At 41.4% G+C, this 14,575-nt stretch overlaps 1 protein-coding gene across 4 annotated transcripts; it reads left to right on the forward strand.

The window, feature by feature from the left end:
* Positions 1-1,943: 1,943 nt before the first annotated feature.
* Positions 1,944-13,643, forward strand: ark2n (arkadia (rnf111) N-terminal like PKA signaling regulator 2n). Of its 4 annotated transcripts, none has more exons than XM_079755866.1 (5): positions 1,944-2,129; positions 3,796-4,705; positions 9,200-9,370; positions 10,729-10,840; positions 11,022-13,643. In XM_079755866.1, exons 2-5 carry the CDS (start codon positions 3,862-3,864, stop codon positions 11,206-11,208), a joined length of 1,314 nt encoding a protein of 437 aa, XP_079611992.1. In that variant the 5' UTR covers positions 1,944-2,129; positions 3,796-3,861; the 3' UTR covers positions 11,209-13,643. The 4 variants fall into 4 exon arrangements, with proteins under 4 accessions (XP_079611992.1, XP_079611995.1, XP_079611994.1 ...); XM_079755869.1 differs by having other exon boundaries at positions 10,729-10,860; positions 11,022-11,162; XM_079755868.1 differs by lacking the exon at positions 9,200-9,370.
* Positions 13,644-14,575: the final 932 nt, after the last annotated feature.

The following is a 14,575-nucleotide window of genomic DNA, read 5'->3' on the forward strand; positions in this document are numbered from 1 at the left end:
AATTAATTTCTTCTTTTCACTTAAAATATCCGAACATTTAAGGCCATCCTATTCACTATTCACTAATGTTCTTATTTCGTATTTTTAATTCACAATTTCACCCTTCAAATTATCACACATTACTTTTTTATACACTTCCACTATCAAGGTTAATTTACCTAACACAGATCATATTTTAGTGATTTTACACTTTGTTCAATAAAGATTGTACACAGCCACCTCGTTTTGATCTCTGGGTTGACTATAAACCCAATTAAAATTATTTTGACCGAATGTCAACATTCTCTGTGATCCCAGTAGAAAAAGATGAGCAAAACAAAACATCAACACGTATTTACGTGTTGATGGAGGCACTGCTTGGAGGCAGTGCTATCAGAAACCTTACTGTTTCTATTAGTACTTTTGTTTCTTAAGAAGGGTTTTCAATGAGGTCATTTTGACTCCTATTTTGATCAGTCAAGACGGTTTCAACAATGCGATTCTTTCATTGCATATTAAACATACCGCAGACCCAGCTCTCTCCACAAAGAAAAACTCCTCTGTCCACTCAGCTTGGAATGCACTGTATTCTTTCTTTCTTTCTTTTGGATATGTTCTGTTATGATCTCTTTTAAGTATAGTATCTAGTTTGGTTGATTGACGAAAAGGATGGAGATTTTTGACTTTGTTTGAAGTTGTCCTGACGTTGAACCATTTCAGGCCCCATTGTCCAATATAAATTTTGTATTTTTTGATTGTGGTAAACTAGATTATTTAATAATCTACAAATGCAAGGTAATGTTGAATTGACACGGTAGGTTGTTTATTTATTGTTTAAAGAATCTCAGCTCAGATTTGTCTGCGAGCCAAATGCAGTCAACGAAGGAGCCATATTTAGCTTGCGGGCCATAGGTTCTGACTGAGTGTTGGGGACTGCTTTGAACCTATTTGAAAGGGAACAAGGAGTTATTATAGCTGGTAGAGTCCCACTGAATTCGATGTTGATGGATAAGAAAGGTAATAGTTTTCCTCCGTTATTATCCATTATTATTCTGTGCACCAACTTACTTCCTACAAATTTATTTTTATTTTAGAAGGTGCTTATTGACATAAAATATCGACAGAATTTGGAAATTTACAACGTTGTGGCTCTTTAGAAAATTACTCTGAATAACTGAACTTAGTTCTGATTGGAGAAATACATTTATAATGGTATTCTGAACTTCTATTAAGTAGATTTAACCCCACTGTAACTGGTATGAGCTTACCAAAGCACTGCCTCTCCCTCTTCAGTGATGAAACGAGTCAAATTGCTAAATAAACCCCAACAAAACCGTATATTGTGCATGGACGTACCAGCAGGGGTGCCCACACTTTTTCGGCTTGAGAGCTACTTTCGAAATGAACAGGTCAAAATGATCTACCTACAAAAAATATATATATATATTTATTTATTTATGCATACTCTGATGACTTGCACTGAATGGAATAAGCCAGGGTTGCATAGTCCAAACAGTAGCTGCTGGTAGCTAGTCTCAAGCAGGCTTCCAAAGGACCATCAGTCATGGTGGAACTGTATTTTAATTTAATAATCTTCATGTGGGAAAGGGCTGACTGCATAAATAAGTAGAGGCAAAAAAATGCAGTCAAGGAGGTAGCACATTTCGTCGTATTCGGATACTTTTGCTTTTTGAGTAAATTCCAAAATTGTCCTTGAGCCCTGGACTTAAGTTAAATTTTCGTCAATCAAGAGGTAAATGCCATAGGGATGATAGCCTACTTGAAGACAAATATATATTTATTTCTTTGGAATGTCACGCGATCTACCCGCACAACCTTGGTAGTACCCTCTTTTGCCAGCGATGGTGCTCTCCTCTGTCTCTTGGAGCTCTGGGCGGCCGGAACTGGAGGGCGACAGGTGGCGGAGACATGTTTAAAATAAACACGGTTAGCATAGCATGCTAGGTCGCTAGCTGCGTTAGCGATGGTGCAACAAGACTCGATGAGGTCCCTTTTCATTTAGTTCTGCGTTATTAAAGAGCTAGTCAGTTGTGCTGTACTGTATCTATGCGCCCGAAAATAAAAGGCAAAAAAACACTGATCATGACCTTAGCTCGGATACAGAAGAACAAAGTGTGAAGCTCCACTTGGTGAGTGTTTGTGTAATTGGCCGTTTTAGTGATAAGTTGCTAAGGCTAAACGCTATCTGACGTTAGCCCGGTGCTATCCTCGGATGCTAGCTTCTAACGCACCGATACGGTTTACATTTGGGTCGACGGGTTAAATCAATAAATATTTTTTTCTTGCTTTTTACTTTGATCCCCAACCTAATGGAGAATAAATGTAACTTTTCCATGACTCTGTATTGAGCGTGGATTAAACCACCATCTACATCCATCACAGTCCTCAGCTACAGCATATCGTTATTGTATTATATACTGGACCGTACGTTGTTATCAGGGTTGATTCTACTGTATGCATGTCGTGGTTGTTTGTAAATCCTTGTGAAAATACGCGATATTTAATAAATGTATTTATTTGTGTTTTAATACATATAAAATATATTGCGGTGCTGTCAGTGTGGATACATTTCAATTCTGCGCACTTGCGATTTAGTGTGTGTGCAGTCTTCTCCACTCCTGGTACAAAATGCTGGGCAATAAAATACACATTAAATTCCTCACTGTTAGTTTCACTAAACGTTTAATGCATAATAGATGAGGCCACCAAACCGTTTATGATTAAATTACGTTGTTTTTTTTTTGCTGCGAGCAGTCATTTGGTCATTTGGACGCACAGCAGGTTGTGACTGTTACCCGGAAGCTCCTCTAGCCATGAACACATGAACATCTAGGTGCTCAGTGGTGTTATTGCTGTATATTCTCTTCTCGGCGTGCTTTATCTCTAGTTTTCTTTCACAAATATAAATGATCCCAGTATATCCGAATGGCTTATGATCTAATTGAAATATGTTCTGGTACTCCTATCCTATATGGAAATGCAAATCGACATGTCTTGTAAAATAGAATACCAAATTTAAGTTTTCCATTGAATTAAAAACCTGTTCCCGGTTGAACACAGCAATTATTTTGTTGTATTTATAAGGAGGTAAATGTGTTCCAGACATACAATGCATGACACTGAAGATGAAAGGAGTAATGTGGATTTAGGAATGACCTGATTTGATGTTAAACATTTGGGTTATAATTTAAGCGAGTAAAACATATTTTTTACCTAATATGTTAACTTTTGTTCATGCTGAGCATCCGATACATTCAATGATCAAATCACCATGGGTTTCAGTGGCTGGGGTTAGTGTCGGAGCGTTATAATCAAAACGACACTGCAGCCTAGGTCTATGGCTAATTAGGACAAATGGGGGGTAGGGTGGACTTAAATTGTGACCACCTGAGGAGTCTCAGAACTCTCCTTTTGTGGGACACCACAGGTGATCAGGGAGCGTCAACCATAGTACTGTCCTTAATCAGAAGGGTAGGACATAGGCCTAGTTTGCGAGGAACCTGTCACATGTTACAGACACACTCAGAGGATGAATATTACTGCTAGCTTTATGGACTGAACATCACTGTTCAAATTCAGAGTTGTTAATCACTTTTTGCTTTGATAATTGTGTCATCAAACATAATTTTAATATATGAATTTGGTCACATGAAATAATTATAGTGTTATGAAATAATAACATTGACTGCATTTCACAAAACTGCATTGAATACTTGTGTTATCCAGACTTTAATGCGAGTCTTCCCTCGGATAATTGAAGGGAGGAAATTGACCTGGTATGTTTTCCTTGTCTAGGTGAGTTCCCATCCAGGCACATCGGCCAATGTCAGTCTGACCTCGGACACTCTGCTCTCAACTAGCATGAAAATGGCTAACTCTGAAAAGGCAGAGGGATTTGTGGATGCTGAAAGCCTCACGGAATGCCTTGACAACACAGAAGCCGCCGTCAATGCCTCCCTCCAAGAAGACCAGAAAGCAGTCCTCAAAACGGAGACCACGACCACCACCAGCTCACCGACGAGGGACAAGGAACTGGACAGCGCCTCCCAGACGGAGGGCGAGCCGGGCCTGCTCTCCATGCCCTGCCTTATGAAGGAGCTCCGCAGGGACTCCCCTGAGTCCCAGCCGGCCTCCACCGGAAGCGACAAACCGGCCTCCCGCAATGTTTACGAGAGCGACTCCTCCAATCCCTGCATGCTCTCCCCATCCTCCAGCGGCCACCTGGCTGACTCAGACACTCTCTCCTCGGGGGAGGACAGTACAGACTCCAGAGTGCCCAACCAGGGAGAAGGCAGCATGGAGACCGGTGCGGATCCAAGGCCGACCGGAGAAGGGAAAACACGGCCAGTGTTGGTCGGGGGGAGGAAGTCTCGGCGAACACGCTCCGAGAGTGAGATGCCCAGCAACGCCATGGCGGCGAAAAAGAACCGCTGCCAGCACACGGGGGCCGCGGTGGGCGGAGTGCCAGAGAAGCAGACCAACGGAAAGCTGGCCAAGGTGAAGGGTCACCGCAGCCAGAAGCACAAGGAGCGCATGCGCCTCCTCAGGCAGAAGAGGGAGGCGGCGGCGAGGAAGAAGTACAACCTGCTGCAGGACAGCAGTACGAGTGACAGCGAGCTCACGTGTGATTCAAGCACCAGCTCCTCTGAGGACGAGGATGACGACACCTCGGGGGGGAGCAAGACTATCAACACTGACATCCCAGGTAACCGCCCAGAACACACACACCTGCTGTACTCACCAGCCACTCTTCTGCTCACTAAGTACTGCTGTATGGAAGTTAAACGCATCATGCTGCTTGTATTAATGGATGGTAGAGTTTACACATGGTTTATAAAGTATAATTTGCCATACATTCTGGCCAAAGATGACATTAGTTGCACAAATTAAATTTTTCTAGGATTGGTCTTGTGAATCTAGGCAAGCCACCTAGCAAAGCTTTCGGTATCATTGTTTGTGAACCCTCTTGTTTATATTTAAGTTGTCGTTCATTTTCTTTCATCAATATGCACATTTCCATTGAGAAATCCATAACCCTGATCATTTGTTTAGTGTTTTTAGTTGGAACTACGAGTCCAGGTTGTCTGCATGCTGTGTAATTCATGTGACTTCTCCTGAAAGGTTTTCCAAGGTAGCCTAACCTATCCACTGACGGTGTACTATGAGGGAGACACTTTATTCTGGCCTATTGCTGCCGGCTTCTGTATGATCTCATCGTGAGCCTCTCATGGTGAGCCTTGTGTGCTCATAGGCTGACGCGCGGGTCTATGTGAAGCTCCACTCTCTGTATGACTAAGAGGAAATATGCTCTGAAATAGAAAAAAATACAGTTGAATTGGAATTTTGATTGAATATTGGAGCGGAGTTCAGATTTTGACTGGACTACCTTTAGTAAGAGTTTGGATTTCTATCAATCCATGGAAAGTCTGTCTGTGTCTGTTGGTGTCTCCTCAAAATGTAGTCGGTCATAGTTAAATTGTTTTCATTACAAAGGTTGTTTTTGCGTTTTTTCTGAAGCTTGTTAATATTTTTTTCTGAAGCTTGGTAAACTGAAAATAAATAGATTCTACAGCACATGTCTGGCTGGTTCCCCCCCGCATTAATATATTTACCTCTTCATTTGGGGTTTCTGATTGATGCTGAAATATACATTTTATATTTTATTTAAGGCTGGTTATGTAAGATTCTATGTGTGCATCTATTTAGCTTATCACTAACTAGTTTCACTGAATATGTATTATTAAACGACTTGGTTAATCCTGAAACAGTGCAAGTTTAAATGAACAGACTTTATAATTACTATAGCTCATGTTAACTGACCCATTAGGGCAGCTGGTCCTTCCCTTTTTTAAGTGGTGTCCCAAGTATTTTGCTCAAGCTCTTTTTGTTTGGCATCTTTTGGTTACAGGGATATTTTAAGTCCCTGATTTAACCCTTTCCCATTATTTTCCTTTTCAATAGACATACTTTAAATTTTTCACATGAGGCTCTATATTTTCTGAATTAGCTCTTGTCTGCATAGTTTATACCCTTCCCTGGTAGGTTTTATATTGGCTCATTTAAAGTGGTCTATGATTCAACCAATACATCACATGAAGATTTTTATGGTTCATTAACATTGCTCAGCCACATCTACTTCAAAGTTTCACCACCTAAACCCATCTTCGAGACCATAATCACCTGAGAAACCGTCCTCCACCATAACGGATCAGTAGATCAAGAAATATTATCAACCATTCTTGCATTCCGCACCAAACATTTTTTTTGACGGCTACAACTGCATGGCGTAGTATTTCATCAGCATGACAGAGTAAATCTGCACGTCACCACCAAAATCAAACTCGACCAACCACCAAACTTTATCTCTCTCTCTCTAAAACACCAAATCGAAAAGCGTCCACCGCCGCAGCATGAACCGGTGCTACTGTGTTGTCTTACGGGCCTCAATGTCTTTAAAGCTGCCTTCCGCCGCGACGCCGAGAGGTCCAGAGTGGGCTCGTGGGACAGGAACAACATCGGCAGCGTGCTGGAGGAAGCCATGACGCGCTTCGCCGTCATGCAGCGGCAAACCGAGGAGCGCTTCCGCGTCTGGATGGAGAAGCTCACACGGCTCGACTCTGACGACGAGGACGACACGTCAATGCGCTCGAGCGACGCCCAAGAGGGGGGCGGCCGCAGCCACCGGCCGCGCCACCACGGACGGCGCCCCTCCCCGCCCAGCTCTTTCTTGCCGTCGTCGGAGTCGGCAGACACAATGGCGGCGTACATGATGGAGCGGGAAAACCGCAGCCCCGCGCCCAATCCTGTTAACAACAACAATAGCCCCCTGATGCCCGAGGGGCTCTCTCAGAATGGGAACCTGGCCGGGTCAGACCCCTGAATGCTTCAATCTTTATTTTCTCTTCTTCTGGACAAGTGTTGGTTTACAGACTTGGATAGGAGTCCCAGATTTCAGAACTTCATCTAGGCTTGTGTGATACTTTTTTAGCTTGAAAGTGTACCTGTGGGTATTTTTTATTATGATTGATTTATTATTATTAGTCTGTCTCACATATAATTGCATAAATGGGCTTTGGATGTTCATTTTGAAAGACTTGCTACTCAAACCTGAGGCCCAGTGCGTCCATTGGCACTGAAACACTGTGAGAACTGAGAAGTAATTTAACTCACCAGTTTGATGTCCGCTGAAGTACCTTTTCTTCTTAAAATAGGACCCTGGCTGGCATACGATTGACATGACTACCCGCATAAATATTCCGGGTCTCAATGTATTTGTTGGATATTGCCTAATTTAAACATTTCTTATATATGAACAAACGCAAAGTGGTATGTAACTAATACATAATGTGCATTACATATTCGGTGCAGCCAATATTGCAATGCTAGGTAGGGTGCTGTTACCTTATAGCATGTGCCTTGCAAAGAAAAGATTGCTGGAATAGATGGTACACCATAGTGGTATTTATGACTCAGGCATGTGGTAATGCATTATCATCTTGCATTTTAAATCTATGTCTGCACTCTTAAGTGGTCTAACATGTTCTCCATTCCTGATGGCATAGCTTTATTTCACAACATTTAGGAAAATAATCTTCCGCCAGCAATACTCTGATCCAAACAAATCCTTGCCTTGTTTCTTCAAACATATCCGGCCGTTAGGCAGTTACATTACATGGTTTTAATGACACTTATTTCCCTAAACTGATTGCTTCTGTGTTTACTCTGCTGCATTGTGTGCAGTGTTTATGAAGCCAGTGAAGGAGAAATGTCTTCCAATGTTTTTTAGCATTTTGATTTGGCAACAAAAAGGACATGATTGGAAAAAGTTTCGTGTTCTCTTCAGGGGTTGGCATATCCAGAGCCTCAAAACCAGATTAGAATGCTTTCTGGCACTGGTGTGCCATTGGTTGGTGTGGCTTGAGTGTTGCTCAGAATAATGTTGCCTTTTTGTTTGTTCTCTGGATTAATACTAAAGGTCAAATGTTTAAAATTGGATTATGTAAAATGCATTGGGAAAGACAAGAGATCCACCAAACCATGTAATAACTGACCAATCCAGTGTGTCCAAGAGACTCAACTACCTTTGTGCTACAGCTTATATTTAAAATGCTACCTAATGTTGCACAAACACTACTGTTCATCTCCCCGTCTGCATGTGATTTCGGTCGTGCAAGTATTTTACTATCTATTGAACTTGGAAACCCAAATTAATGAGCAAGGGAAAGCGTTGCTCTTGAGTTATCACCTTTGTTTCTCTTACACCACCATGTTTTATTTCTCATGAGCTGTTTTGAGTGTCCATTTTTTTGTATTACGCCAAACAAGTTGCCATTGTAATATTTTGTTAGAGAGTAGCGCGTTCCTTTTTAAATTCCTTTTTAATCTGAGATTATAAATCAATGTAATGTGCCCATTCTGACTTGTCAAGAGAGACTTAATCCCAAACTGTGCATTACATATAGGGGAAAAAACACTGACAGTATAGTGTTTACCAAAGAAAATATGTTGGTTTATATACTGTCCTTTTCTATGTAACCTCCAGAGACTCCGTTAGGCAGTGAGTTTGACATTGTCAAACAACCCCTTTAATTCTCTGATTAGCTCTACACAAGGTAGTCCTGCTGTGGCCGTACACTCAGGCTGTATTCTGGAAGGCCTTATTTGTCAGTCCAAGATACTCTTACAGGGTAGATGACGCTACATACATGACCCTGAAGTCTTTGTATCTTAGTTTTTTTGAACCATGTTTCACTAACAGTATGATCACTTCATTAACTTTTATGTAATAGCTGTGTCTTTTGTTGTTGTGAATGGCTGTTATTTTATGAGCATTAAACAAAGAACTGCAATTATGTTGGTACATTTGTTAATACATTGTATTACAACTCAGAAAGACATCACATTGTAAATCGAACCGGTTGGAATTTACACATAAATATACCGCACGCCAAATAAAGTACATTTTGTCAATCTAGTTTTATTTTTTTACTTAAATTTAAATGGTAAGCTATTAAAAAATCTGCCTTAATTAAATAAGTGTTTGCCTTTGCTGTCCAGCAGATTGATTTGTATTGTCCACAAAGATATTGAGGCTAGAATGTGCTCAGGGGTGTTTCTGCTTCTTGCTCACACAACCACAATCCCCATGCTCTGCGCAGGCATGATGTGTATAATGAAGTGTTGTCTTTGTCTTCTGCAGACGGTCCAGCAGTAGTGGGTCACTATGATATTTCAGACACTGATTCTAACCGGGAGAGTATGAGTGTGGAGACAGTCCGAGCCACGGTGATAAAGCGTGAGCTAAAAGCACACAGAGGCCAGGATAAGGCAGCACACTCTGGATGTATAAAAGCACGGGGCTTCCTCGCAGGTCAGTTACCAACCTGGTGCATCCAACTGAAAACACATTGAAGACGCAGCTGCTTAGATGCTCTGGGCTCGGCACCGCCAACTTGGCGTTCTGTTTGGGGACCGGGTTTTTTCTGTTTTCCAGGCATATATCCTGGTGGATTTATATATTCAGGGTTTCTGTCTTTTGGTTTTCATCTTGTTTTTTTCCTACTGGTATCCCACAAACTCTTGGGTCTGTCCCCTGAAACAAACTACCCAAATGTAACTTGTAGAAAATGTCAACATACAGTAAAGGTCTATATAGGCCTTAAAGGGGACATCTCATACCACCAGGTGTGAGTGTGATTAGCCATTACAAGCAGGTTTGAAAATGTGCAGCATTGTGACATCACAGGTTGGCGTGTCCATCTATCCGTCACACATCTAGATGGACACGCCCACCTGTGATGTCACAATGCTGCACATTTTCAAACCTGCTTGTAATGGCTAATCACACTCACACCTGGTGGTATGAGATGTCACCTTTAAAGGGGTAGTTCGGAATTTTGGACATAGGGCCTGATTCCCAAATTAGCCATGGTGTTCTTTATCATTAGAGTCAGTTTTCAACACATTTCATTCAGTCCTAGTTGCAGAGTTTGCTTGTGCTAGGCTAGCGCACGGCAACGGGCAATGCTAGCCTGCTAATAAAACAGTCTTACCCACTCCACAGTACACCCGAGGCAAATCAACTATAACGCCAGACGGGCGATGTAAATGTCTGTGTTGTTAGAATAATGTTAGAAATAAAACCAACCTTGCATTGCATTGCATTTTGAGGGACTTGCTTTGTCTCAGCAGCAGTGGTATATTCCTGGTAGTAGGCTACGGCAGCGGCAGACTGATACCTAGGTTAAATTCCATTGCTGATGAGAAAGTAGTCCCTCAAAATGCGATGCGATGATTCATGTGATGAGAGGTTAGTTTTATTTCTAACATTATTCTATCAACACAGACATTTACATCTATAGTCTGGCGTTATAATTGATTTACCTCGGGTGTACTGTGGAGTGGGTAAGACTGTTTTATTAGCAGGCTAGTATTGCCCGTTGCCATGCGCTAGCCTAGCACGAGCAAACTCTGCAACTAGAAGGACTGAATGAAATGTGTTGAAAACTGTCTCCAATGATCAAGAACACCAATGCTAACTTGGGAATCAGGCCCTTTGTCCAAAATTCCGAACTACCCCTTTAATGTTAATCCAAAGTTTTCAATGGTTATAAACCCTCCAATATCATGTCATTCTCCTGTCCAAACATCTGTGTGTTACCTGAGTCCTGCAGCTCTCCCACCACCCGATCCACTGACTGGTGACTTTGTTTTCGTTGTGTGTTCCAGGACGCGTGGAGACCGGACTCTCAGACAGGGAGAGAGTGCGGTGCCAGGGCCAGATTAACATCGCGTCCTCAGACAGCGAAGTGGAAATAGTGGGAGTGCAGGAAAACACACGGTAAAGAAAGCATCCACTGGGTAACTGAACACTTTGAGACTCATCCGTTTAATGTGGCTTGTGTTGGTAACTGCTTGAATGGTTTTCAGAACACTTTTGATGACCAATTGTGTTCTGTTGGTGTTGACATGCATGTATATTGGACCTGGTTTGGTGTCCCTTAAACGTGTTGTGTGTTCAGGTGTGCCCATCCTTGTGGCGGAGTGATCAAGAGTTTGTCTTCGTGGAAGTGCAAACCGACGGAGCAGCTAAACACCAGGCAGCCCCAGCTGTGGACGTCGGCCTCCACACAGCCCCCCTGTGTGTCCCCTCCTGAGGTGGTGGACCTCACGCTGGACGAAGACACTGGACACAAATACTTACTATGAAGGATGGGCCATATACTAAAGACACCCTACCGTTTGGTTCTTCCTCCCTCGATCCTTCATCATCTGGCCTACACCTTATAACCATCATAGAGTTACTCACACCTGCTGTGACACCTGAGGTTTTTCTTGTCCATTTCCTTTCTGTTTTAAAGTATTATTTGTAACCAACTGTTGGAGATGTGCGTGTGAAAAGGACTCTACTGAATGGATTTCACAACCATGGTTTTTACACTAAGATAATCAGTAGATTTTCCCCTTGGAGACTAGCCGTAAGTATGCTTGTGATCGATTAAGCAATTAAGCTGTTGACTAAGAGTAGGCCAGTATGCATGGCGTTTGATCAGTGGTACAACAGGTGTACAAATATAAACCATACACATCTAAAGACTGGATTTGCAGTGTCTTAGTTAATCAATGGCAGCTCAAACAGTCCCTGTTTGCAAGGAATAGAACATAAATGGATGGCTGTTGGCTTTGTCCGTCGAAGTGTAATATTTTGAGTTTTGGTCGTATCACTGGCTCTTCACTTAGTTCACGCTGCATCAATATGCATACCTTTGGGCTTTTGATGCTGTTATGGGCTGTCTTTTCTGTTATTTTATGATGCTTTGTTAGTGTTAAAACTTATTTTATCTTCATTTTGAAATAGAACAATAGAAAAATAAACCACTGATCAAAATTGCCATCAGAGGACACATGAGACTCGGGTGATACCAAGATACCACGAACCAGGTTCCCAGAACCTCTGCTTCAGTGTGGAAGCTCTTTGATGGAGATAATCTGAGTTGTTTGCCAGGTGATGTGGTTTTGGTGAATGTAGGACCCTACTACACTGTACTGCTTCACTTAAGCCTATATTGAGTGAATGAAAAATGCCAACATTTTGGAGACAATTCTATTATTTTTTGGAAACTGCAGAAATCTATCTGACATTAAATATTGCAAAACCGTGACGGCCTGAAATGTGCACTATTTTAATTTACTCGTAAAAAGCCTATTTATTAGCTGCAAAATGTTTTTGCTACTTCAACAGCATATTTTATTAATATATGTGAACTGATAGTGAATAAATATCAAGCTGGGGAATTTTGCCTCCACATATGTGGGGCTTATTATGAGTCCAACTTTGGTATCTACAGTTGTTCGCCCTCATTGTCGGGCCAGCTTGCTCATCTTCCTCTGGTCCAGCTGTTTTCTGATCATGTACCGCTGCCTTTCGTAGACTGCAGCCACTAGTTTATCATTTTGTTTTATCTAACATCTTCTACTACCATTACTCCCTTGCGCCACCCCAGATTGGTTATATGCCACCGTTTCACATCAGATCTCCTTCTGCACGAGGAATACAACGTCTTGTTCAGTTTCTTCTAGTTACAGACCAGGAACTAAACCAAAGAATGCATATATTTTAGTTCTCAGACTCATTTGAAAGCGGGGGGTATCAGCTACAGGCGCCTGCCGTCCATATGAGCAGGTGGGGCAGCGAACTACTTGCAAAAGCATGCTCCCAAAAACAATATCCTCAGTAAATCATTGCTCCAAGTCTATATTGAATGATGTGATTGTCTCATTAACTACCTATTTCTGTAGGCTTTCCAACTATTATTGGTCTGTTGACATCAAATTGGATGGATGATGGTGGCGATTCTAGTTGAGTTTAATGTGTCAGGCAATGTTGGGGAAGGGCAGCTCATCGATCGCGTTCTTCCGTATGTTTAACGCATAACCCTGCAGGCTTCAATAAGGATTTCAAACCACACTAAAAGACACCTATATGGTCTGCCCCATGGTCATATTCTAGAACTGTTGTTTTAACTTGAATTATTCTACCAGTATCTTTCGTTTCTTTATCAGATGCAGATATTGCGAGGGTGTTGCCCCTGTGATTAACAGTGTTGAGTTTCTGTTGAAAAAACTTTTGAGGGGTTAAAATTGGAAGAGAATTCATTTTTAAATCGTCCAATGCTTTACCTCGGTTAAGACTAAACCTGGGTTTTACGTTTCCCAGTGCTCAACTCAGCCAATGTGGAAAAACGGATACAATTAATATTTTTAAAAAATCTTGATTTACTTTTTTTATAATTCTTTCTGCTTAGCCAGTTTTCTCAATTTCCTGAGAAAACGACATACTCTCACTTCTGCCCATCAAGCTAATTCCCCATGTGTTTATTAAATAAAGTTATCAATATACAATTTTCCCCTGTAGCTCTAGGGCTTGTGGTTGGGAAGATACTGCAGTGATGCTTTGCTAAAGTTGCACATAGCATGCTTTGTCACATGTGTAACCTCAATTACTATCCTCACTACCGGTTCTTGTCATTTCGTTACTTCCGATTGATTTCAGTGTTTTGTCAATGTTTTAAATTAACATAAGAGTGTTGATACTTTGTTGCTTTTGCAAAACCATGACATTGTTGAAAATGTTATCTGTAGAACAAAAGCAAACTATTTTAAAAATGTAATAAATAGAATATTATTTATAATCAAGTTGTCCTCCTTTCTTTTGTTCCTAGAAAATGGGATTAAGCCTTTGTCTTTGATTTGTCATTGGAACGATGTAACCATATTGCCATACCACATAGAAACTAATTTATGTTATCTTCAATAAAAGAAAATATGCTATTTTAATCATAAATATATTCAGTCAAGATTTGTATATATGTATTGGTTTCACTAAAATAGATCTACTCCTTATCGGGCTATACGTAACAACTGATACGTATAGCCCGTATTGGACCTAAGAGCCTGGCCCCTAACGTTCCTTCTGTTGACCTTTGTAGATATCTGAACATGTGTACGGTCAAGCTTCTTCAAGTTTAATTCAATGCTCATTGTTTCCTTTGATTCGACGGCTGTGTATAGTCTAGACAACGGGCTTGCCAGGGACAATACAGAGCCCTTTACACACTGAAGAGGCTGGTCCAGGAGGGCGTACTGTGACACCTGCCGCTAGAGGGACATGTGGAGAGCCTGAAATGAGGACAAAGAAGGGGGACTGGAGCAATGCAACCACTTGGCCCTGGTCCCAAACCCCAGAAGCCTTGAGCAGTTCACCCCTGGGGCAGACTTCAGCTGTATGGTAATACTCCTCTTCATTGTCCTATAGGGAGGCACGAAGAGATTGTTCGCCCCAGTCTTAAATCCAGTTTTTCTTTTCACATTTACGTATAGTTGTTTATTATTTATTAGAAACATTTCAATTTGGCTTTTTTTTTACCCACGTCCTTATCCTTAATGTTTGTTCACCCCAAATGCATTTAATTACCTTTATTTTAACCAATTCTGATGCTATTCTTTCCTCACAGGACTTTAAGTTGAATATACACAAAATATGTATTTACGTATAGCTATTTTAATTGTAATGACT

This window comes from Pollachius pollachius (genome assembly GCF_949987615.1).
Source record: "Pollachius pollachius genome assembly, chromosome: 18".
NCBI classification, from domain to species: Eukaryota; Metazoa; Chordata; class Actinopteri; order Gadiformes; family Gadidae; genus Pollachius; species Pollachius pollachius.